This window comes from Lissotriton helveticus, chromosome 2_1 (assembly GCF_964261635.1).
Source record: "Lissotriton helveticus chromosome 2_1, aLisHel1.1, whole genome shotgun sequence".
NCBI classification, from domain to species: domain Eukaryota; kingdom Metazoa; phylum Chordata; class Amphibia; order Caudata; family Salamandridae; genus Lissotriton; species Lissotriton helveticus.
In genome coordinates, this window is record NC_136059.1 from 1,157,214,391 (window position 1) to 1,157,241,513 (window position 27,123).

General features: G+C 46.2%; 1 protein-coding gene across 5 annotated transcripts in view; it reads left to right on the plus strand.

The window, feature by feature from the left end:
* JAK2 (Janus kinase 2) overlaps positions 1 to 27,123 on the plus strand; it is a 1,231,913-nt gene that overhangs the window by 867,156 nt on the left and 337,634 nt on the right. For all 5 annotated transcript variants that reach the window (XM_078676001.1, XM_078676005.1, XM_078676003.1 and 2 more), the window contains one exon: positions 12,246 to 12,357. In XM_078676001.1, coding sequence (XP_078532127.1) covers positions 12,246 to 12,357 — 112 coding nt within the window. The remainder of the gene's footprint in view (positions 1 to 12,245; positions 12,358 to 27,123) is intronic.

Genomic DNA, 27,123 nt, shown 5'->3' on the forward strand with positions numbered 1-27,123 from the left:
CATATCAAACATGGCAACATGACTCCTTTCAGATCAGAAATTGCTACTTAAATATATATATAAGGGAATTCCCAGTGCTAGCCAATGAGAGGAGTATGCCTCGCAACAGTGAGAAACAAAATGGTTGTTTGTCCCTAAAAACCACCGCAATGGAGCGCACACCGCTAGCCCCTCCTCCGGATCGCCCCTCTGGATTCTGGTACTTGTAGTTCAGTAGTGGATCACCCAGGTGGGTGCAAGTCGGTACTTGTTGGACTGATGAATCTCTAGACCCGATACATGTCCCGGGTTTTTGGGTATCGCCCGAGACATGGCTCGGGTTTCGGGATAACTTCCCTCATCAGTAGAGAAAATGGTTTAGGGGTGGAGGAGAAGGCCGCCAAACAACAGTCAATGGCCTCGATGCCCGAACCGGCACGCAGGGCAGCATCCAGGAGCCCGTCGGCTCAAAGCTCAAGGGAGCCAATTAGTAAAAACCACCGCAATGGAGCGCACACCGCTAGCCCCTCCTCCGGATCGCCCCTCTGGATTCTGGTACTTGTAGTTCAGTAGTGGATCACCCAGGTGGGTGCAAGTCGGTACTTGTTGGACTGATGAATCTCTAGACCCGATACATGTCCCGGGTTTTTGGGTATCGCCCGAGACATGGCTCGGGTTTCGGGATAACTTCCCTCATCAGTAGAGAAAATGGTTTAGGGGTGGAGGAGAAGGCCGCCAAACAACAGTCAATGGCCTCGATGCCCGAACCGGCACGCAGGGCAGCATCCAGGAGCCCGTCGGCTCAAAGCTCAAGGGAGCCAATTAGTAAAAACCACTGCAATGGAGCGCACACCGCTAGCCCCTCCTCCGGATCGCCCCTCTGGATTCTGGTACTTGTAGTTCAGTAGTGGATCACCCAGGTGGGTGCAAGTCGGTACTTGTTGGACTGATGAATCTCTAGACCCGATACATGTCCCGGGTTTTTGGGTATCGCCCGAGACATGGCTCGGGTTTCGGGATAACTTCCCTCATCAGTAGAGAAAATGGTTTAGGGGTGGAGGAGAAGGCCGCCAAACAACAGTCAATGGCCTCGATGCCCGAACCGGCACGCAGGGCAGCATCCAGGAGCCCGTCGGCTCAAAGCTCAAGGGAGCCAATTAGTAAAAACCACCGCAATGGAGCGCACACCGCTAGCCCCTCCTCCGGATCGCCCCTCTGGATTCTGGTACTTGTAGTTCAGTAGTGGATCACCCAGGTGGGTGCAAGTCGGTACTTGTTGGACTGATGAATCTCTAGACCCGATACATGTCCCGGGTTTTTGGGTATCGCCCGAGACATGGCTCGGGTTTCGGGATAACTTCCCTCATCAGTAGAGAAAATGGTTTAGGGGTGGAGGAGAAGGCCGCCCAACAACAGTCAATGGCCTCGATGCCCGAACCGGCACGCAGGGCAGCATCCAGGAGCCCGTCGGCTCATAGCTCAAGGGAGCCAATTAGTAAAAACCACCGCAATGGAGCGCACACCGCTAGCCCCTCCTCCGGATTGCCCCTCTGGATTCTGGTACTTGTAGTTCAGTAGTGGATCACCCAGGTGGGTGCAAGTCGGTACTTGTTGTACTGATGAATCTCTAGACCCGATACATGTCCCGGGTTTTTGGGTATCGCCCGAGACATGGCTCGGGTTTCGGGATAACTTCCCTCATCAGTAGAGAAAATGGTTTAGGGGTGGAGGAGAAGGCCGCCAAACAACAGTCAATGGCCTCGATGCCCGAACCGGCACGCAGGGCAGCATCCAGGAGCCCGTCGGCTCAAAGCTCAAGGGAGCCAATTAGTAAAAACCACCGCAATGGAGCGCACACCGCTAGCCCCTCCTCCGGATCGCCCCTCTGGATTCTGCTACTTGTAGTTCAGTAGTGGATCACCCAGGTGGGTGCAAGTCGGTACTTGTTGGACTGATGAATCTCTAGACCCGATACATGTCCCGGGTTTTTGGGTATCGCCCGAGACATGGCTCGGGTTTCGGGATAACTTCCCTCATCAGTAGAGAAAATGGTTTAGGGGTGGAGGAGAAGGCCGCCAAACAACAGTCAATGGCCTCGATGCCCGAACCGGCACGCAGGGCAGCATCCAGGAGCCCGTCGGCTCAAAGCTCAAGGGAGCCAATTAGTAAAAACCACCGCAATGGAGCGCACACCGCTAGCCCCTCCTCCGGATCGCCCCTCTGGATTCTGGTACTTGTAGTTCAGTAGTGGATCACCCAGGTGGGTGCAAGTCGGTACTTGTTGGACTGATGAATCTCTAGACCCGATACATGTCCCGGGTTTTTGGGTATCGCTCGAGACATGGCTCGGGTTTCGGGATAACTTCCCTCATCAGTAGAGAAAAATGGTTTAGGGGTGGAGGAGAAGGCCGCCAAACAACAGTCAATGGCCTCGATGCCCGAACCGGCACGCAGGGCAGCATCCAGGAGCCCGTCGGCTCAAAGCTCAAGGGAGCCAATTAGTAAAAACCACCGCAATGGAGCGCACACCACTAGCCCCTCCTCCGGATCGCCCCTCTGGATTCTGGTACTTGTAGTTCAGTAGTGGATCACCCAGGTGGGTGCAAGTCGGTACTTGTTGGACTGATGAATCTCTAGACCCGATACATGTCCCGGGTTTTTGGGTATCGCCCGAGACATGGCTCGGGTTTCGGGATAACTTCCCTCATCAGTAGAGAAAATGGTTTAGGGGTGGAGGAGAAGGCCGCCAAACAACAGTCAATGGCCTCGATGCCCGAACCGGCACGCAGGGCAGCATCCAGGAGCCCGTCGGCTCAAAGCTCAAGGGAGCCAATTAGTAAAAACCACCGCAATGGAGCGCACACCGCTAGCCCCTCCTCCGGATCGCCCCTCTGGATTCTGGTACTTGTAGTTCAGTAGTGGATCACCCAGGTGGGTGCAAGTCGGTACTTGTTGGACTGATGAATCTCTAGACCCGATACATGTCCCGGGTTTTTGGGTATCGCCCGAGACATGGCTCGGGTTTCGGGATAACTTCCCTCATCAGTAGAGAAAATGGTTTAGGGGTGGAGAAGAACCCCACCTGGGTGATCCACTACTGAACTACAAGTACCAGAATCCCGAGGGGCGATCCGGAGGAGGGGCTAGCGGTGTGCGCTCCATTGCGGTGGTTTTTACTAATTGGCTCCCTTGAGCTTTGAGCCGACGGGCTCCTGGATGCTGCCCTGTGTGCCGGTTCGGGCATCGAGGCCATTGACTGTTGTTTGGCGGCCTTCTCCTCCACCCCTAAACCATTTTCTCTACTGATGAGGGAAATTATCCCGAAACCCGAGCCATGTCTCGGGCGATACCCAAAAACCCGGGACATGTATCGGGTCTAGAGATTCATCAGTCCAACAAGTACCGACTTGCACCCACCTGGGTGATCCACTACTGAACTACAAGTACCAGAATCCCGAGGGGCGATCCGGAGGAGGGGCTAGCGGTGTGCGCTCCATTGCGGTGGTTTTTACTAATTGGCTCCCTTGAGCTTTGAGCCGACGGGCTCCTGGATGCTGCCCTGCGTGCCGGTTCGGGCATCGAGGCCATTGACTGTTGTTTGGCGGCCTTCTCCTCCACCCCTAAACCATTTTCTCTACTGATGAGGGAAGTTATCCCGAAACCCGAGCCATGTCTCGGGCGATACCCAAAAACCCGGGACATGTATCGGGTCTAGAGATTCATCAGTCCAACAAGTACCGACTTGCACCCACCTGGGTGATCCACTACTGAACTACAAGTACCAGAATCCCGAGGGGCGATCCGGAGGAGGGGCTAGCGGTGTGCGCTCCATTGCGGTGGTTTTTACTAATTGGCTCCCTTGAGCTTTGAGCCGACGGGCTCCTGGATGCTGCCCTGCGTGCCGGTTCGGGCATCGAGGCCATTGACTGTTGTTTGGCGGCCTTCTCCTCCACCCCTAAACCATTTTCTCTACTGATGAGGGAAGTTATCCCGAAACCCGAGCCATGTCTCGGGCGATACCCAAAAACCCGGGACATGTATCGGGTCTAGAGATTCATCAGTCCAACAAGTACCGACTTGCACCCACCTGGGTGATCCACTACTGAACTACAAGTACCAGAATCCCGAGGGGCGATCCGGAGGAGGGGCTAGCGGTGTGCGCTCCATTGCGGTGGTTTTTACTAATTGGCTCCCTTGAGCTTTGAGCCGACGGGCTCCTGGATGCTGCCCTGCGTGCCGGTTCGGGCATCGAGGCCATTGACTGTTGTTTGGCGGCCTTCTCCTCCACCCCTAAACCATTTTCTCTACTGATGAGGGAAGTTATCCCGAAACCCGAGCCATGTCTCGGGCGATACCCAAAAACCCGGGACATGTATCGGGTCTAGAGATTCATCAGTCCAACAAGTACCGACTTGCACCCACCTGGGTGATCCACTACTGAACTACAAGTACCAGAATCCCGAGGGGCGATCCGGAGGAGGGGCTAGCGGTGTGCGCTCCATTGCGGTGGTTTTTACTAATTGGCTCCCTTGAGCTTTGAGCCGACGGGCTCCTGGATGCTGCCCTGCGTGCCGGTTCGGGCATCAAGGCCATTGACTGTTGTTTGGCGGCCTTCTCCTCCACCCCTAAACCATTTTCTCTACTGATGAGGGAAGTTATCCCGAAACCCGAGCCATGTCTCGGGCGATACCCAAAAACCCGGGACATGTATCGGGTCTAGAGATTCATCAGTCCAACAAGTACCGACTTGCACCCACCTGGGTGATCCACTACTGAACTACAAGTACCAGAATCCCGAGGGGCGATCCGGAGGAGGGGCTAGCGGTGTGCGCTCCATTGCGGTGGTTTTTACTAATTGGCTCCCTTGAGCTTTGAGCCGACGGGCTCCTGGATGCTGCCCTGCGTGCCGGTTCGGGCATCGAGGCCATTGACTGTTGTTTGGCGGCCTTCTCCTCCACCCCTAAACCATTTTCTCTACTGATGAGGGAAGTTATCCCGAAACCCGAGCCATATCTCGGGCGATACCCACAAACCCGGGACATGTATCGGGTCTAGAGATTCATCAGTCCAACAAGTACCGACTTGCACCCACCTGGGTGATCCACTACTGAACTACAAGTACCAGAATCCCGAGGGGCGATCCGGAGGAGGGGCTAGCGGTGTGCGCTCCATTGCGGTGGTTTTTACTAATTGGCTCCCTTGAGCTTTGAGCCGACGGGCTCCTGGATGCTGCCCTGCGTGCCGGTTCGGGCATCGAGGCCATTGACTGTTGTTTGGCGGCCTTCTCCTCCACCCCTAAACCATTTTCTCTACTGATGAGGGAAGTTATCCCGAAACCCGAGCCATGTCTCGGGCGATACCCAAAAACCCGGGACATGTATCGGGTCTAGAGATTCATCAGTCCAACAAGTACCGACTTGCACCCACCTGGGTGATCCACTACTGAACTACAAGTACCAGAATCCCGAGGGGCGATCCGGAGGAGGGGCTAGCGGTGTGCGCTCCATTGCGGTGGTTTTTACTAATTGGCTCCCTTGAGCTTTGAGCCGACGGGCTCCTGGATGCTGCCCTGCGTGCCGGTTCGGGCATCGAGGCCATTGACTGTTGTTTGGCGGCCTTCTCCTCCACCCCTAAACCATTTTCTCTACTGATGAGGGAAGTTATCCCGAAACCCGAGCCATGTCTCGGGCGATACCCAAAAACCCGGGACATGTATCGGGTCTAGAGATTCATCAGTCCAACAAGTACCGACTTGCACCCACCTGGGTGATCCACTACTGAACTACAAGTACCAGAATCCCGAGGGGCGATCCGGAGGAGGGGCTAGCGGTGTGCGCTCCATTGCGGTGGTTTTTACTAATTGGCTCCCTTGAGCTTTGAGCCGACGGGCTCCTGGATGCTGCCCTGCGTGCCGGTTCGGGCATCGAGGCCATTGACTGTTGTTTGGCGGCCTTCTCCTCCACCCCTAAACCATTTTCTCTACTGATGAGGGAAGTTATCACGAAACCCGAGCCATGTCTCGGGCGATACCCAAAAACCCGGGACATGTATCGGGTCTAGAGATTCATCAGTCCAACAAGTTCCGACTTGCACCCACCTGGGTGATCCACTACTGAACAACAAGTACCAGAATCCCGAGGGGCGATCCGGAGGAGGGGCTAGCGGTGTGCGCTCCATTGCGGTGGTTTTTACTAATTGGCTCCCTTGAGCTTTGAGCCGACGGGCTCCTGGATGCTGCCCTGCGTGCCGGTTCGGGCATCGAGGCCATTGACTGTTGTTTGGCGGCCTTCTCCTCCACCCCTAAACCATTTTCTCTACTGATGAGGGAAGTTATCCCGAAACCCGAGCCATGTCTCGGGCGATACCCAAAAACCCGGGACATGTATCGGGTCTAGAGATTCATCAGTCCAACAAGTACCGACTTGCACCCACCTGGGTGATACACTACTGAACTACAAGTACCAGAATCCCGAGGGGCGATCCGGAGGAGGAGCTAGCAGTGTGCGCTCCATTGCGGTGGTTTTTACTGGTTGTTTGTCCCTACCAGGACATGCCACACATGAAAGTACATGTCCTAACTTTTACTTGCACAGCACCCGTCCCATATGGCTACCTGGGGCCTACCTTAGGGGTGACCTATGTGTAATGCAAGGGAAGGTTAAGGCTTGGCATGTAGTTTTAAATACCATGTTAAAGTGGCAGTAAACTATTCACACAGGCCCTGCAGTAGCAGGCCTGTGACCGGTTTGAAAGGCTATGTCAGTGGGTGGCACAAGCAGTCCTGCAGGCCAACTAGTAACATTTAATTTACAGACCCTGAGTATATGGTATACCACTGTATAAGGGACTTACATGTAAATCAAATTTGCCAAACAGGTGTAAACCAATCATACCATGTTTTAAAGGAGGAGAGCACATGCACTTTACCACTGGGTAGCAGTGGTAAAGAGCCCAGTGTCCTAAAGCCAACCAAAAGATCAGAAAAATAGGCGTAAGAAGGCAAAAAGTTTGGGGATAACCCTGCAGAAAGAGCCAGGTCTAACACAACCCCCTTCCAGCGTAAAGCCAGGATAGACTAATCAATACCTTGATGAGCTTTCCTTGTTCTCTGTGTGTGTGGTGTTTTCTTTTTAATTGTGTTATGTTATTCTGAACCTGTTCCCCTTACTCAAAGCGCCGGGACACTCTTTTTGAGTATCCGTTGCGCTATATAAAAAACATAAATAACATAACATAACATAGAACATGGACCCATCCCCGCTACTGCAGTGCCACACGCCAGTTGTACGTATCTCTGAATCCAGTTGGATCCCTCTGACTATACTCTCAGAGCCCATTAAGCTAACCCGTGAGGAATCCTTCTCCTCACCTGCGGACCCCATAAGTGAAGCGCCTAACATAAAGTTCGCAGATGCATCCCAGTAGGCAGACAGTACCACCATGGCCAACAAAGTGACGTAGCCCATTTCACCCCTTGAGTCTGACTTCTGTCCCCAGCCCAAGGAAACCTCTGTCCACAAGGACAGCAACCAACAGAGGTCACAGACAGCTATCAGCGTCCAGAGCTGGGCCCTCGGCCATCCAGGGGTCTCTGCCCTCTGTTGTTAGAGTGGGGGGAGGTAATGCCAGGTTCTTCACATTCTATCTCCTCTCCACCTCTCAGCAGTTCAGGAATCTTGTTCTGAGACTGATCCTCCAGGCCAGGCTCTGTACCCTTAGGCTGGACAGAAGTCAGGGGCAAGTCCTTCCTCCCCTTCCTTCTGGGGTTCTGTACCCTCCTTTTGGGAGTGGTACCCCCAGAATTCAGAACTGTGAGGGCGCTTGTGGCAGCCGCCCGCACAATTCTCCCACTAGTTCAGGGGTTCAATCCTGTAACTGGTCTTCCAACCCAGGGTCTGTACTGTTAGGTTGAACAGGAGTTAGGCGAGAGTCCTTCCTCCCACTTCAAAATCCTCCATCTGGGCTTATACACCCTCCTCTGCGGAGTGGTACCGCCAGGCACTAGAACTGGTTGGATGCTGGTGTCAGTCTCCCCCTTAAGTTCTCCTGACACTACGGGGTCCCCCTCGGTGGATGGTCTCCTGGCATAAACTAGACTCCCTTCCTGGAGCCCCATTGGGGTACTCTCCAGGCTCGGGGAAGGGCATAGGGTACCCTGGAACTTTGCCTACCCCCTCCTCTCCTCCTGCTCTTAGACGGTACATGGGACTGTTGCCTGAATATAAAATACCTTGAGAAAACAAGATGCGATTGGTAAAACGGGAACAGTTCATTTAATTAAAGAATGCAGCTGGGAGCACAGTCACATGGTCTGAGGCGAGGAATCAGAGGTTAGAGTCTACCAGAAAAAGCTTTACCGAAAGATGAGTAATTTGTTCAATAAGGACATTTAAGAACAAGCATTGAAAATACAATAGGTCTCGCCTTTGATTAAGTTAAAGCCATTTGCTTTGCTAATGGTATTGTATAGCAAAGCAAATGGCTTTAACTTAATGAAAGGCGAGACCTATTGCATTTTTAATGCATGTTTTTGGATGTAGTCTCTGCCTTATCGCCCTTCTGACAAAACATTCCCCATTGTGTCTTAACTTTTGTTATTTTTTTTGTATTTCAAATGATATTGCAAACATGTTACACCCAAAAAAATCACAACTGGACTCAAAACTTCCTTCTACACTATTTTCGAAGTGGCAATTGCACTGTGCTTATCAGTGTCTGGTACAGTGCAGTTAGCCTAATGGAATTCCTTCCTTCCTGGCAACTTCCTCGCTCACCACCAGAACCTCCACTGTAGCAGCACGTTTATTTTTCTATGCAACATTATCTTTTATTGGCTATGCACTCCATTTCTCTTACTTTTTCCCACATAACTTCCTTTGCAAAACGACACAAGTTTGTCAGAGCGCAGAAAAGGTACAGGATTTTATGAGAATTGTTTCTGCACACGTTCTCGCCATTCAAACATGATTTGTATCCTACTGGCGGGTAGCTTGGGAAACTCATAGTGGCAAAAAGAATTCCCGATATCAGTGATCCACCGGGCTTTAAAGTGCATTTTTCAACATATCTTTTTATTTTTTTAACTGTCACACATGACCTGGGGGGGGGGGGGGGGTGGAGGGGCGTGTTGTTGTTTGGCATTAGTAGATAGCTGTGGTAGTTGTCACAAGCACACCTCTCCCCCCAACCCCACCAGCAGACACCCTGACGCCGCCGTTTTGATGTGCAAGCAGAGGAGAGAAGTGCTGAAGTGAAGCTTTTCCAAACTGAGGGAACTGGTTTTGACAGACCCAGTGTCTCAGTGTGGAAGAGAGGAAAAACACCTTGGGGGGCCGGGGTGGAAATGCAAATAAAAGAAACCGATCTCACGGAAAGAAAAATGAGAAAACCGCAAGAAAAAAGAAAACTGGGAGGGAGGGGTGAATGAGAGGGGGCATGCCGAAGGTGGTCTCCTGGGAGGACCACCGTGTGTAAGGTGGGGAAGGGGAATGGGCAGAGAAGGGTATGTGTTCAGAGACACCCAAGGAAGGCAGCTAAAGGTTAGGATGGCTGAGAAGCAGAGGGGCCTGGTGCAAAGAAACCTGCTGAGAAAAAAATAGGCGAAGAGAGACAGGAGTGAAAGTGCAAGCGGAGTAGCAAAAGGGGTAGGTGAGTACGGTTTCGTGCGTTAACCCCTAAAAGACTTCAGTCAACACTGGAACATGTCCCTCATAAGCCATACAATAAACCCACACTGTTTTATTAATACCTTTCACCTAAATCGCTTCGTAGCTTGCCAGGGACATTATGCGCTTTATTAATTCAGCTACATTGCAATGCGGAAAGTATGAGTCTGCATTTCAAAAGAATTTAAATCTGCGCACTTCGGACGTGTCAATACTGTGAACAGAGACACTGGTACATCAAGTTCGGTGTCGCTTCCACGGTAATCGCGTGGCGTGGCTCCTGGGGGCACCTATGCAGAATGTTCACCTTGTCGCGGAAGATGATGGATCGTCCGGGCCTGCGCGATGTTTATATTCACCGGCAGACATATTGAAAGAGCACCGGGGTGATGCATGACTCTGCAGCGAACAGCTTCATCGAGAGGAGACATTATTTACACTGAGAGGGGTTCGATGCTGCAGGACGTGAACGGCTCTTTACAGGGCGGGCGCAGACTGCAATTTACACGGTAAAAAGTGGTTACCGACTTAAACAAGTACAACCAAGGCGGCATGCGCTCATAATGACAAAGAAAGAGTGCGTCCCAGCTAATGAAGGAGACCATGTAGCGCTGCAAGTGAGAGATCCAATCCCAGTGGGCGGGGCTAAAAATGGACAGGGCGGAAACAAGGAGGGGCTAATAAGCCTCCTTTTCAATCGTGAGCCAGCGTTTAGCATGGAGGTTGACGCCAGCAAATTAAAAAGATGGGCTGGGCTTCAAGTCCGCCTCTGAAAGCTTCGGAATCCGTATTGATTCCAAGAAACCCTCGCATGGCGAGGGCAGCGCATGCACGCTGCTCACGCCAGGCGAGACCTCAAAACGAAAAGATACATATTATGTAAGCTGTGTAAGACTGCACAAGACAAAGTAAACTACTTGAGTTCAGAATGCATTTTCTTGTACGAAGCAGCACCCACCCAACACGAGACATCATGAATAGTCACAGTTAATTTCAAGTGGCTATTTCCTAACATTAAAATTCTGCATAGTTTTCATGAATGTGTGTTGCTTTTTAGGTATCAATATTATTTTCTATACTTTACTCATTCCTAATTGAAAAGTGATGATTGCACAGAGCTAACTGAATTTGAGACTCTGCTGAGTTGCTGTGAAAGTTGTAACTGAGAGCAAGCATAGCCCACCAGAAAATTTGTGACGGCTGTACCAATATACTTATAAAATATCTATTCCATTTCGTTAAGCCGACAAGATAGCTATTTCAGAAATGTATTCATTTTGTTGGCGCTCTTTTGAAAAAAAACACATAATTTCAACATTTTTGTTACTCACAAGCAATATTACCATTTTTTATTGATGACAGTAATTACTTTATTGCATGATTAATAAAAATCTTTGCAATAACACTTTATAATAAAAAATTAAAATAAAATACAGGAAGAATTTCACAATCATGAGTCTTACAAAAAAAGCAGTTAAAATCGATAAAAGAAAATTCAAAGAATGAACGATAATCTATACAGAAACGCAGGCGTGGGTCTTTATGAGTCTAATTCAGTTGCTGGTCTCTGGGTTTTGGATCGTATTAACTGTTTTCATGAAGCGCACTAGTCGACAGGCCAGTTGAATATTTTCTCCTTTAAAGCTAAACAGCAAGGCTTGTCTACGAGTTTGCACACCATATTGATTCCAGAGCTGGGTTAGTAGGCCCCTTCGGGCACTGTCCAGGGCTTTGCAGCTGCATAACAAGTGTAAAACGTCCTCATTTGGATTATCGCAGAGCCTACAGTTGGAGTTGGGTTCCAGGCGTTTCCATGGGGGAAGATGGGCTTTTGACGGGATTACTCCCATCCTCAGCCGCAGGAATTCTTCCTTCGCCTTCCTTGAAAAGCTGGTACCGAGGTATGGTTGGGGTGAAGCGCTGGTGTAGCTTTGTATTGTGAACCACCCATGTGATCTTCTGGTTAACGCTGCTTTATCTTCCTCCATGGAGAGAGTTTTCACTGATTTGTTGACCAGGCGCTTAAAGCACTTATGTGAACAGCTCGACTCCCAAAGGTCTTTTAATGCAAGGGATTTTATAGCTGCTTGGAGGTAGGCCTTTGCTGCGGATCCCTTGTTTGTCTCCAGCTCTTTCCAAAGGTGGGCGTTCAGGGAGTCTGTTACAGCGTGCTTAACTTTGTACCATTTTTTATTGTTTTCTGCAACAAATCAGAAAATCGCAGTGTTGAGGCCGGTATAGTCCACTGAAAAGAACATGTTTGTCTGCTTAGCTTTCATACATAAAGTTATTCTGTTTTGATTATTCACATAGGAAAACTGTTAAAAATGATTGGAAGCGGTATTGAAGTGTGTTCAATTGCATGCGCCGATTATAGAGTATTTAAAAAAAACATTTCAGTATACTCCGTTAAATTAAAAATATTCATGTGACATTAAGGTAAGGTATTTGGGAAACCTGACTAATAGGTTTGTGTTATTAAAATGTAATGCACTGCTGTTTCACAACTGTTTTAAAGAAGCATTAATAGTTACGTGAGCTTCAATATGCGAGCTTTCCACACTGTAGCAAAATATTCAACCAGCTCTCATTTCCCCACAGAATGGAAGTTGCGATTAATAAACTAAAGAAGGCTGGTAACCACAAAGGAGTGTACATTCTTCGCTGCAGCCCAAAAGAGTTTAATAAATACTTTCTCACCTTTGCCGTGGAGGTATGTGATGTACATCAGTGTTTGTTCATCTTACATTTAAATAAAAATGTGTATATTTCGTAATGTAACTACACTATAGCAACCAGTGTTTTTTTTTCCGAAGGCTCTTTGGGAGTTTTAATCTGCATGTGTTTCATGTGGAAAATGTGGATTTTTAAAAACATATATATATATATATATATATATATATATATATATATATATTTATATCACTCCAAGGTTCCCCAGATCTTTAGAGATGCCACTCCGCAAGAAAGCAGGTCTCCAACCTCTTTCTTTCAGGAAAGTGCACATTACAACTGTTCAAAGGAAAGTCCCGACGCGTTTCGAAGCACCTGCTTCTTCTTCATGGGACTGCAATACTTTAAGTGACGGAAAGCTGCGGCCATCGTTATCCAATACGCATGCGCTCCCTGGTAAGTAGCATGCTGGTAGTTGCAGTTTAATTGTGCCCCTTCGGTGGACACGCCGTACAGGATCAAAAGGTAGGCAGTTCAATGTCTGCTTGTGCCACAGCACTATGCAGCTAACAGACTTTCTTCCCTGCTGCACCACTCCGCACACAAGCCGCGCAGGATAAAAAGCACTGTGCCAGGCAACAAAACGCAGGTGGTGCTGTCCGGGTAGCAGTTCACTACTGCTTGCGTCGGAGTAGAGGAACATAGTCATCTTCTCCGTCCCACCCCACCCCAGCTAAACTCAGTTCAGCCAATCTGAGCATCTAATTTGGGTGAGGGCGTGCAAGCACTAAAAAATTACCCCAAAATCTCTACAAAGAGATTGAAGGGATAAAATATTAATGCCGGATGCAAGCTATTCACAGGGTGTCGGTGAGCTAACGGTAGCTTACGATCGACCGGTTGGAGAACCCTGGTTCAGATTCTTCATATATTAAATGACATATATTTATATCTGTCACCATACACACGAATGCACACACACACACTTTGTTTTTCTACAGCACTTGTAAAGGCAGATTTTGCTATTTACTGCCACGCTAAATAACACGTCATACAGTTAATTGATGAAAATCATTTAATCATGTCTAAAAGGATGAAAGGCTCACCCCCACTAGATTTGTACCTCTGACCTAAAGGTTATAGAGGAATGCATTATACAGGAACTCATTTAACAGACCTAAAAAAGATGAAAGACACTCTAATAGCTCGCCAGAGTTCTATCTTTATATGTCTGACCTGAGGGTTACAAAGGAATACCTGCAGAAGGTGCACCCTCTATTGTACATGCCAGGATTTCTATCTGTCTACACACACACACACATTATTTCCTATAAGTGCACCAGATGGCAGAGTATCGTCACATGTATATTTCAGAACCATAGTGGAGCATGAATCATAAACGGTATTGCACTGCCGAGTCAAAGTGTTGAAAGGTCCAAGTTTATTTTTATTTTATCCGGAGGGGGTTAGAGGGTTACAACGTGCTTCGCACCCCATATGACTGCCTCAGAGTGCTTGTCTGTAGTCGGGATGCACATATTTATTCCTAGAGTAACCACAAATCATCATTGATAAAAAAACATTTTTTTAAATCCTCCTTTCAACCTTTGTTCCATCCCTCCTGTCTGACTCATTCCAAACCTTTGTGACTACTATACACTCCCCAGACAGCCTTCTCAAACGTCATCCTCCTTTTAAGGTCTCGTCTGGCGTGGCTGCGCACATGCGCAACTCGCTCGGTGAGATTTAATGATTTAGAGTAACTTCTGTAAAGGGCTTTAAGCCCAGCCCCTCTTTTCCATTGGCTGCCGTCACGGTTTATGCTAAACGGTGACCAGCCATTGGAAAAGAGCTTTTTACGACGTGTACCTTTGGCTTTTTCAGACAGCCCACTTGGACGGGCTTGCCTGCTTTTCGTTCGTCGTAAACAATTTCTTATCTTTATGGGGCCATGTGTTTAAACACATGGCCCCATAAAGATAAGCTCCGGCATGATCCTCTTTCCTTTCTATTGTTTTGGGACCGCGCTTGTCTTGATCCTTGCTGAGTCTGTGAAGCTAAGCCAAGTGTGTACCAAAGCAGAGAGGAATGTTCACTGCAAGCTTTTGTCCTAAAGTTGTGAAAATTTTGGAGGAGCTGTGACAGAGAGCAGCGCCCCTGGGTGTTGAGATAACACCTGCTGCTTTCAGAAACACCAGCGCACGGGGATGGTTTGCGAATTGTATTAGAGTGACATAGGACCCTCTAGGGACAGCCAAACAACCCCAACGCCGTAGCTCTTATGTAAGGATTTTTTTTTTATCAACTGAGCTTCCCTAATTAAGCTGCATGTTTAGCATGTATTCATGTGGTATTCTGTCTGGAAGATAGAAATACACTGTGTTGTATTTTAAAAAACCAACGTGTTTGTTTGGTGTGACAAGCTTTTAGGAACATTGCGGTAAAGTAATATGTTGCTTCGCAGGTCATCGCAGTACCTCACACCTTCTTGTGAAATTGTATCAGACCTCACTCCTTTGCGCTCCACTATATGCCTACCAGAATTGTTTGGTGTTTGAGTGCCCTTGTTTAATGAACCCTCTGTGCAATAGGAGGCACACAGGCCAGGCCAAGCTCAGGATGTTCCAGCCTGTGTTGCATGGACCCACGACCTCCGCTGACGAGGCAGCCCTGCCCTCTGCCGAATGAGGTAAACAGACTCACGCGGAGCTGAGGTATTAGCTAGGGACTGGAAGCCACTCGCCTCATCGGAACCTTTCAGAACTGCCAGGAGAATTTAGTTAAACAAATAGTTTTTAAAAACCAAACTGTCGGTTCTGAGATTTTACCCGAGAGCGTAGCTTCTATGGATGCAGCAGGTGTAGTGGCAGCAGGGCCCACTCAATCCTGATTATTGATGTGTTACAGAGTTTTGGTTATTTTTTTTCTTGGTATGATCTGTTAAATTGGCGCTGGTCCCACTGTGATCCTTTATTTCATTTCGGTCCTCTGATTAGTTGCCAATGTGATGGAGTGTGATCTGTTTACTGTGGTCTATCGCATTTCTTTCAGTTTTTTATGATTGCTTTATGTTATGCATTTGGTATGTTCTCGATAGCACACATAGCACTGAGAACTGGGAACTGAAGTTCCTTCGTGTAACTTTGATTGTTCGAGGCGTGGTGTCACCAAGCTGTGACCCTGCTGGTGACAGAGTGCATACCATGCGATCTATGTGACCGGGTTCAGTAGCGCAGAAAGGATCCCTTGGGCCATGGTGTAAGCAAGGAAACTAGCCCCTTTGACTGATGTTGGGGGCAGCAAAATCCAGCAGTGTCATGTTTCAGTGGGCCCCGGTGCCACTACACCCACTGCACCAATGGTAACTAAGCCCCTGGCTAGGTTTAGGACAGTCCGTTTCCCTGCAAGAACATCGCTCATGTAATGTGTGATCTTGTAAGTTTCCTCACGCTGGTGGCAGAGGGACATGGTGCTACTAATATCCTCATGGTACATTCCCTCCCCAGCCGCAGCAGACTCGGTCAGGGCACGCTGCTGACAACCAGTCCTCTTAGGTAGGGAGGCATAAAACGGCCTCCGGGGCTTTGCTCTGCAGTAAGGCGGTAGCGAGGAGCAGAATCTGTCACAGTCCGCTCCCTCACAAGGGGTGGTGGATACTGTAAGCGGGGCTTGGAGAAGGCACTGAACCCAGCTAAGAAGCTGCAGCACAGAAGAGGAAACCTAGGGGAGAATAGATGTGTTTTCAGGATACTCACCTGTGTCACTTAAGGTGCTCCGCACGTTGGGATTGTAGGGGTGGCACTTGCCTCAATGCAAGCATGGAAAATGCCCCCCCCCCCATCAGATACTAAAATCCACCCATTATTGGGGTACAGTATCTGATATATTTGTGCCTTGGTGTCACTGCACCTACTTCACTATCCAACGCTATGCCGCAGAACGTGTAAACAGATACCCTAGGTTAAGGACTGGGTGAACTTCCGTTGTAACACTATAATATACATACACGACACTGAGACACATGTTTTTAAAGCACACCTTCATCTCAATCTGGCTCTTGGAGCTATAGGACCTCACCTTACCCACATGTAAAGGGTGAAATGTTGTGTTGACCCGCTGGAACTTGTAAATGTGTCCATGTAACACAGGTTCATGTACAGAATGTATGGGTATAGATGGAACGCCGCCCAAAACGAACAAGAAAGGGGGCGCAAACTAAATGCATTCAAATGACAATACCGGGTCTGTCCTCCAAGTAAACAAGCCTTCAGAAGACAGTACGCCCGGTCATGCTGTCCTCTGAATAACGGCCAGTACATCAGTATGGGCAGTATGTGCACATTTGCGGGCAAACCTGTGCACTAGCTGTATCTCCAAGTCTAAGATGCAATCTATGCACTCTAGAGTGGGCACTCATTTATGGCAACCATCCTGCTTTCACTGTCTCCTGCAAGTGTTAGTGAAATACCTGCTAATTCTGCAAAATAATTTTCCAATATTTGGGAAGAGCATGCCATTTTTAGTTCAGCAAGTTAAAGTCCGCCCTAGATTTCATTGCACATCCTCCTTGTTCAACTCCATACTAGGCTGATTCGGCCATAATCTTTTCAAGGTCGACAAGCATTAAAAATGTAATAGTTCTCGCCTTTGGTTAAATTAAAGCCATTTGCTTTGCTAATGGTATTGAATAGCAAAGCAAATGGCTTTAACTTAATGAAAGGCGAGACCTATTGCATGTTTAATGCTTGTTAGCCATGCCACCCAGCTAACAGGCACATACAACCACTACTTGCAAAAACAACTTATTACATCACCTTTCAACTCCATTCTCATCATTCTATCCCTACTTCAAACACAGAAGAAATCAAGAGCATTGACCAAGCACAACTAATACACAAAGAAAAGACAATCTACCATTAGCCTCTAATCTTGGGTTCCGGAGTAGCTTGCTTCTCATGACAAAGCACTTCAGTTCGTTGTCTGGGGTAGTAAGCGCTGAATAAATATAATTTACAATTACAATATGTTATCAAGCATGTGAGAGCCTACAAAAATTACTCGATCTTCAGCAACAACTATTGTGCTTTTTTTCCCTTTTGGCTGATGCTGCACATGTTCACCAAAAAGTATTGGTAAAGCCAATAGGTCCCAAAGGCGAGACCTATGGGCATTGCCAATGCTTGGTATTTTACTGTCTGTTCAGGTCTCTGGACAAGCAGCAAATGGACCAGTGATCATTTATTGGCATGCTATAAAGATAATACCATGCTCTCTTCATGGGCTAAATGACCTACAAATCTTAGTACTTGTAAAAGCAAAACAGCTCCTGGGGTCACAGTAGAAGACATTCTGTGGCAGCTAGTGAATCCACATCCTCTGCAAAGCGACCTCTAAACAAGACATATATTTTCATGCATAACAAGCATTGACAAAGCCAATAGCTCTCACCTAGGAGAGCTATTGGCAATGTTTTGTAGTGATGCTGTAAAGCATTGTCAATGCTTTGCAGTGTTGTTAATACTAATTTAACAATATACCATAACTCAGGCAGGGCTAGTGCACTTTTTAAAAATATTATGAATTATTTTTAACCATGCTGCGCAGCGGCTGTGCTGCTACACAGAATGTCTTCAACTCATTGCCGAAGTCGGCAATGCCCATGCTGTACAGCAAGAATGAAAGGCAATGGCAGAGCCAATAGTTTCAAAGGAGAGACATATTGGCTTTACCAATGCTTGTTAGGTCTCGGCTCAACGCCCCTGTGTTTCTGAGTAAATCAGTTAATGTACCATGCGTGAAAAAGAAAACAAATATGACATTTGGCAAAAATTTCTATTACATAGAAAAAGCAATTGTAAAGCATAGAGAACCATTTGGAAGCAGATATCATCTGTTGTCACAATAAACATCCATTTAAAAGGAGAAAAGAGAGTTTTTGAACCTGAAAAATAGCTACAAATAGCAAGAGGTCCAACAAGGACATCAGGAAAGAAAAAAAAAATAAAAGTGCCTTGATCACAGCGCGATCAGCTGAAGGACAGTAGTCCAGCTGAAGCAACCATTACTTGGTCCCTGCTGCAGCCGAAATAAGAGATAGTGAAGCCCGCACGTGCTGGCCAATTTGAAGGCAGTATTTAAGAGTGACATTGAAGTCAACGAATGTAAGCAAAGGCGCCTGCAAGCCCCTAGTATACAATATGTCTTGCAAGCGAAAGCATATGCAGTGTATGCAGTGTCACAGGCAAGACCTAAAAATTTACAATGCCCTGTTTTAGGTTAATAAAAGGCACAAATGGGGAGAAGCACTTCAATTATACAGTAGAATACAGAGAGAGGTGGGGGAGTGTGCAAGAAGAGACAGCTGTAAAACATGCACTTCATTAAAGGCTTCACAAAAAATATATAAAAAGAGTTCCCAAGAGGCAAGCAGTGGTGAAAGATTCAAAGGAGCCTATCAGGAACGTTGTAAACAGGCTATTGCTCCACGAAAGGGATGAACACAAGCTGGACAGCCTAAAACAGTGCTTCCCAAACTTTTCATAACCACGACTAAATTTTTAGAACACATTTTTGCGACCCACCTAGCTTCAACAGACATTTGGGGGTGGAGGCAGGAGGGTTCTTTAAAAATATTGTGAATTACCAAATAACATAATCTGTATAATTTTTTGCATTCCTCTCTAACAAAAATTGTTTGTCAGTGTCACATCCTTGAACATGCCCTTCAAAATGTTTTTACCAAACTATGGCCAAGATATTGATCTGCCCATAAAAGTGATAGTTGGTGTCAAGTCAAAATATCTTTATTCTGCCAATATATATGGCCATAAAGGCACAAAATAATATCATTTAGCATTTGTATAATTACTACAACAAGACAAAAATGATTAAATAAATCATCCAAATTCCTTTAAAAGCCTACCAGCATACCGTATGTCATTCCATTAAGGTTAAAAAATATTTGAAAATACCTATAATTAATTCATCAACATTGATACTCAAAATGGATAGTTTTTGCCAACCTAGAAGTTAAAGTGTATAGTTTCTTCTTTAATTGCAGTAATAATATAATCAAGAACAGCGATACAAGTTTCAAGCGAAGATTAACTTTGCAGGTAAATTAACCACTCCCTATGAGATACAAAGTGCTTTTTACTAGAATTGATTGCAAAAAAACGTAGTCTAGTAAATTCATACAGAGTGCAAAAAAGCATAAAGTGCATGGTAGGTTGGGCAGTGGCCGCATTACATGGACAACAGTAAAGAGAAGCATACCAGGTACATTCCAAAGGAAAGGCCACAAGAAAGTGAACTGTGTTCAGTCTTAGCCTGGCGACCTGAAGTCTGTGCTTGGGTTTAGTTATACAACTAAGATAGGGCTCCAGGCCTGTGAATACAGACATTTACATATATTTAATAACAGATGACCTATCCAGCAGCTTCTCAAGTCTTGCTTCCTCTCTGAGTGATCTGAATACCCCTATAACTATCTCTTTAGATCTACCGCCAATATTTCCAGGGCAATCAGAGGTTGCTAAGGCACAGGCTGCAAAAAGTGTTCTTAACATAAGCCAGCCATGGGATAGCAGTTATGTTCTCTAGGTTTATACAGTCCGCTATTACCTGCTGCGAAAATTGGACCTTAGGGGAATTCTATATCTTTAGCCATTAGAGAGGGAGACCATGTTAACTTGGTCTTAAATTAAAACCTTCGCTCAATTCCATGTGTGTAATAAGGCTCACAGTGGATTTTAGGATGGCTAATAGTCTGCACAAAAAGCTATTTTCGGCGGTCTGAAGTTTCCTGGGGAAAGCATAACCCCAAACACTAACCCCCTTAGGTGCCCAGTGACAAACATCTGCTCTTATATAGCTGAAGCATCTCCGGGATCGGCTTCCAACCCAGCCTTTTGGCAAATCTAAATATTGCGTCGCCAGCCAGCCCCATTTTCTGCGCTCTTTGGATGGTTAGCTTGCCCCAGCTCCCATTGGAAATCCAGTAGAATACCTAGGCAATTAAAAGTAAATACTTTCTCAATTGGTCTCCCTTCTACTAAAAATGATTTAGATGTAATATTTTTAGGGCCACATGACATAATAAAAGACTTTTGTTGATTCAACTTGAGTCGAACACTAAGCATAAAATTATTAAAACAATTTTAAAGTTTCTGGAGGCCATTAGCTGTCCGAGCTAAACAAACCACATCATCTGCATATAGCAATACAGGGACTACCTGAGAACCGATTATCGGGACATCTTTACTGCACAATTTTAATTCTAAACCCAAATAATCTAAGATCCAGAGTAGCTGTAAGGTCAGCAATCCAATCATCGCTTACAGGGTAAAAACCCAAGCTTCTGGCCTGAATGTCTTGTCTGTCCAGTTTATCTGGGTTAAAAACTAGAGAGTAATGGTTTACCCAATCTTGCTCAAGGATGTGACCGTCTATCTCTGTGGACAGACTGTCCTGAAAAAAGGGCAGGTTGGCCACATTCCCAAAAAGTCTACAGTCGTTCAGCTGGGCTGCTCTGTTTAGATGGTGAACTGCTCTGGAACACTTTTCAGATTGAGTTGCTGGCTTGCTGCATCCTTTCACTAAAAATCAAAAAAGCTTATGAAAAATCTTAGTGTTGATACCAGATTATTTATGGAAATTTGAAAAAACTTCTGTAGTATGGAGTAAGAGCTCACATCCATTTTTGTGTTAGAACGAGGCCAAGTGGTTCATTTTGGACAACATATATGTATTACACTTTTATACAGAGCAAACACTGCCCAAGGGCATTGAAGCATGTTACATGAGCACCAGATTACTTTACAGAGGGTTAGAAATATTTTATTGTAAGCATGGGAGATTGATTTGCCCAGAGCCAACACTGGAATTACAACTGGGTTCCCACGATCAAAAGGCTGCCGTTAGGTCACATCCATGTTTTTCAGTATATGTATGAAAACCATACACAAATGAGATGATAGTGTATGATTACGTATAGTGAGCACATTCTCTGTTGAAATGACTTTGTGAAGTAAAAAACAGCAGCAAAAAGTACTGGAAGGTTCACCCAGAGTCTTGCTTGGGAACACTTACAAGGGTTTGTTTTAAAGCTGGACTTTGGAACATATTTCAATGCAGCATTGTGATTTCATCTGAGTGCTGTGACACTGCGCTCAGCCAGGGCTGGTGGGTGGGCATTTTCTCCATGCAGGCTGTTATGCAGCCGGCATGGAGAAGGAGAAAATGCACATGACTGGTTTTGGCGGCCAACCAAACAGTCATTGCGCACTTAGGAGTGGGCAAACCACTCCCCCTCCACCCCCACCCCCCACCCCCGCCCTGCTCCAAATGCACAGCAGCCCGACCACCCACTCAAACATAAAATGATAATAACTGAAAGTTATTATCATTTTATGATTTTATTTCTTGCACTGCTTGAAAGCGGAGGAGCCGTCACCGGTGAGCCAAGGGGGTTGAAGGAATAGTGCTAATAGAAAACATACCCGGGAGCTTAAATTGAATGGGCATTCGCTAGCAAAAGCACAACAAAAATACAAACAGGACGACATCGCAGTGGGTGGATTGTTGTGGGTATCTCTCGAACTCGATACAAGCTGGAATAAAAACATTTTAAAACCACAGACAAACAGGTATTCCTATAGCAGATATGTTTTTGTAAATATATTCCACCGGTATTTAATGTAACAAATCTACATTTAGCTGAAGATACTCCACATGAACATATAAAAATGCTCAAGGTATGGAAGTTCAGGTCTAGAAAAGGCTATTTTAGTAGAGATCTTCGGGGTGTGGACAGGCACAGAGAATGTGCAAACTTGACTCCGCGTGATGGCCGCATAACCTACCACTTTTATCAGTGTATGTTACAGTCAATGCAGAAGCTTGCTCTATACAATAAAATATGCCGAATCGATACTAGATTCGTTTTGATTTTGTGTGTAGAGGGAACGGTAGCGAAAGGTATTCTTGCCAAAAACGGCGGGTGTAAGAGTTAATGACTGCACATGCATGTGAATGTTTTCTAAAAGTACTCTTTTCCGTCATCCAGGATAGCCTTCGTGCTGTTTTATTAGAAGTATTGGCCCATAATACTTCTATTTCAAGTGTTTTTTATCAAAGACTCTGAACGTTAGTCCCACGGATGTATGGACAGTGACTTCTTAGTATTAATTGTTTTCCAAAATTGGTAACTCGGACAGTTTTCACGCTAGACTCTCATTTGTGCTGGAGTTTTGGGAAGGAGGACAGCCTTTCAAAGCTTTGATTCCACAGGCTAAACTCCAACCTGATTTGCGCCTGCTAGGCATTTGATGGAAGACAGAATATTTGTCTGTAAGTTTTTCAAATAACTTTATTAATCGAGGAGGCTTGTGATTCAGCATATGCGCCTAGGCCGTATGATAAAGTTGCTAGAATTGTACTATTCATTATCTTGGTAAAAGTCTCTAATGATGGACACTTTGTGTTTTTTATATAGAGACTTCAATGCAAGGTTCAACCAAATGGCTTTTTGTTCTAGACCTAGTATTTTTTTCTTCATTAGCATTTTCAAAGACATATAATGTCTAACATACAAACAACATGCTGACCATAGTACAACAACATCCATCATCCAGTAAATTGTGATTCGATAATGGCACCGTAAGATATCTCCTGATATATTATAGCTATAATGCACAGTTAATCAACTTGATACACATGTAAATAGTCCACCAGGTATTTCCAGTAGTCTCTGAGTTTGGATCCAGCAGGCAATTCCTCCTCATAAGTTTGCAGAGCGTCCTTGCAGTATGACATATCTTGAATGTACTCTCTGATTTTGGGAATCTTTCTGCTTCCCCAACAGAGCGATATTCTGCGTTTAGCTAGGAGCAAAGCAATGATGCAAAATTTGCGCTTAGTAGCACGCACACGTGGAACAAGACCTAGCAAACAAGTACGAATATTGCACATGAGGTTAAATTCCAACATAACACTCAGCACCTCGATGATTTTTACCCAATACTCATGTATCGCTGCACAGTACCACGCCAAATGTAGAAAATCTGCCATATCGGCTTTACAGCGTGACATTGAGCATCTGTGCGCAGACCGTATTTATACAACCATGCCGGGGTATAGTAAGTTTGATGCAAGGATTTATAGTGTACCATAAGTAGGTTTCCATTGGGTGTTAGCATACCAGTTAGTGAACAAGTTACAGACCATTCCTCTTCTGCGAGTGGGTCGTCTAATACCTCTTTCCATTTCCTTAACGCTTTGTGGAATAAAGTTTAGAGACCATTTTCGTTTTACAGGGTTCAGTAATAATCCGCTGTAGTGCCGACAGTTGTGGCGGCTCCGTAGGATACGACTGGTATAATTTAATGATCACTCTCTGCAGTCTGTAATATGTGAAGCGAAACAATAATGTCTGATTGCTAATGTATGTGAGTTCGTTGGGCGTTCTAAAAGTGCCATCTTGGTATTGTTCACCTATAGTGTCAATTCCCACCTGTTTCAAGAGACCCATGCCTACCTCTTCTTGGGTAACCGAAAGCTCTGGGTGATGGTGTAACGGTAATGCAGGGGCATATAGCGGGAGTTTATGCGCCAGCTTACCCATCTTGCGCCAGGCTGCATTAGTCGTAACTATAGTATTTATATCACGACTATGTAATGGGGGTCTGCGGTGTGTTATGATAGCAGTCAGTGGTATTGGCAGTGCATCCCCTTCTTCGATGGCTACGTGAGTTAGATAAGGAACTGGGTGATTCCAATAATGCGCATATTGCGCTTGTGCACATAGAAAATATAAAAGAAAGTCCAGGACCTTGAATCCTCCGCACGAATAGGGTAATGTAAGAGAGCCCAGTACAATACGAGCCTGCCCATATCAGCCGATTCACTATTGCAGATAGTTTGTGAAATACCGCCGCTGGGGGAGTAATAGGGATATTGTTAGAAAAGATACAGGAATTTGGGTAAGATGATCATCTTTACAATGGCCAAGCGATCAGCCAACGTTAAGGGCAATTGAATCCAACGCCCTATTTTGTCCTTCATGGTGCTAATCTCTCTGCCGTAGTTAGTGCGAATCACAACTTCTGGGTCCCTATGATACCACACCCCTAAGTATTTTACGGGTTCTGACTGCCATTCTAGTGGGAACTCAGTAGGGTGAGGGTGAGTTGTGTCTGGCAATGCAATGGTATGATAAAAGATTTGGACCAATTAATGTGAAGACCAGATTGATGTCAGAATGTAATATATTCCCTGAGTAGGGGGGCCAAGTTAGTCAGAATCCCGCACATATTGAATCATATCATCCGCATAGAAAGATATATGCAGTGTTCTTTGCGGGAATTGAAATGCTGAATAGTGATGTTTTTGTCGGATCATTCATGCAAGTGCTTCAAGGGCTTTCACAAATAATAAGGGGGACAGTGGGCATCCCTGCCTTGTACCCCTCATAATTGAAAAGGCCTCAGATATGTAGTTGTTAACCTTAACCGCTTCCATGCTGATGACGGCCCCCAGCCGTCATGCACTACGGGGCTCGTGTGCTGATGACGGCTGGGGCCCATCATAAACCCGCCCATTTTGCCGCACAGGCGCAGAATCGCGGCCGCATGGAAGGGGTTGATACGCGCTGTAGGTGCTGTATATGGAATTTTCACCCATTGTAAAAAGTTGGGTGGGAAGCCGATCCTACGTAAAATAATGTGAAGGTATGACCATTCAATAGAATCAAATGCTTTTGCAGCATCTAATAGAACTGCAACTGCCTGTGTGGTGGAGGCGAAATAATGTGACAATGCGAATAGTGTTCTAGTGTAATGATTCGTGGCTCGTGAGTGTATGAACCCAGATTGATCCGGGTAGATGTGATTGGTCATCAGCGGCTGTAACCGAACAGCAAGGATCTTGGCCAAGATATTTGTGTCTACATTAATGAGAGACAGCGGACGGTATGATTCACAATATTCTGGGTCCTTGTTGGGCTTTAAAAGGGCGATTATCATGGCTTCTCTCAAGGTGGGCGGTAGTATTTGCTGATCATGGGCATCACCATACATTTGGACCAAATAGGGTGACAATTGGTCTACAAATGCTTTATAGAATTCACAGGCGAAGCCATCAGGGCCTGGTGCTTTACTGTTTGGGAGAGATTTGATAATTTCAGTTACCTCTTCTGTTACTGGCAGGGACAAAGTAGGTTATTTGCGTGTCCGAGAGCCATGGTATAGACACATCTTCCAGATATTCCATAATTTCAGAGGGTTGTGCAGAAGGTTGTGATGTATATAAGCTACTGTACGTTCTCATAAATTCGCGCAGTATCCCCTGTGCGTCCCACTGTACCTCCCTATTGGCATCCCTGATTGCCAGGACTGTTTGTGGTGGACGACTCATACACATTTTGGAGGCTAATACACTGCCTGGTCGTCCCCCTCTCCATATGACCTTGCCAGCTGTCATTTTGAGATATATTTAAGCTCATCTTCTGCGAACGTTTGATATTCGGACATTATCTCCCTTATGTCACCCAATATTTTCGCATCGTGTGTACGCTCGTATTTTCACTCCAGGTTGCTTAGTGTGGCCTCCCGCATGCTGAGTTGCCTGTGTATGTCCTTTAATATACCCGCATTAGTGCTTATACATACTCCCCTAATGGTAGCCTTAAAGGCTTCCCAGAGTATGCCCGAATCCTCAGTGGTGGGGGCATTTAATTCAAAGTACTCGGTGATGGCTTGACTAATAGCTTCAGTATACGTCTGATCTAACAATGCTTTTGCATTAAATCTCCAGACATAGGGTGGCGGTACATAGTGTGGTTCTATGATGGACAGCAAAACAGGGTTATGATCCGACAGTGTTTTGGGTAAATGGTGTATATTTCGTGTCCAAAGCCCTACCTCTTCGGTACCCAACCAGTAGTCTATGCGAGACCAGCTATTATGCACCGCCTAAGAATGCGTAGCCTCCATACACCCCGAATTACGCTCTCTCCAAATGTCATGAATATGTGCCTCAGTCAAAATGTCCTTTATCATTCCTACTGCCTTCCGGTGTGGTTCTGTTGTAGCCCCTGATCTGTCTAAATCGTCATTTAGAGCAACATTGAAATCTCCCCCCCCCCCCCAATTATATTTGTTTCAGACAGGTCAGTGATTTTACGCCAGATAGTGTGATTGATCAACGATATCCGCTGCCCCCTTAGTTTCCCCGTAATAATAACATAGCACCCCTGGTCATCTGTTATAGTATTGTGTACATGAAGTTGCGTCCCTTTTTTACCAAAACTATTACCCCCTGGAGTATGAAGAGTATGGTGAACTGTGTATGGATTCCGCCCATTTGTGCCCAAAGTTACTCTTACAAGTAGGGACAAAGTGTGTTTCCTGGAGGAGGGCAAGATCGATATGATGCCTGCCCAAATACGTAAAGATTTGGCGAATTTTTTTCAGGTTGCTAAGGCCCCTGACGTTCCAGGTGCGTAAATTTAGATCTAGTGGACGTACATTAGTAGTGACCATACGTAGGTATTAATGTATAATGTAACATATTGCTCATACATGATGTGTGCATATAGCGTAACATAATAATAGGCCAGCGACATTACACGTTTTGGTGTTAAACTGGATATCCGTGATGTTTCTCAAGTACCATAGTCCGCACAACCTTACCCGACCTTTCCCCTCCCATCCCCCACCCACTTCAGCATCACAACCATACCAAAGCCATCCCCTTACTTGAAAGAACATAATAACGAAAACCTTTTGTGGGGAGCTCCCACCTAGGA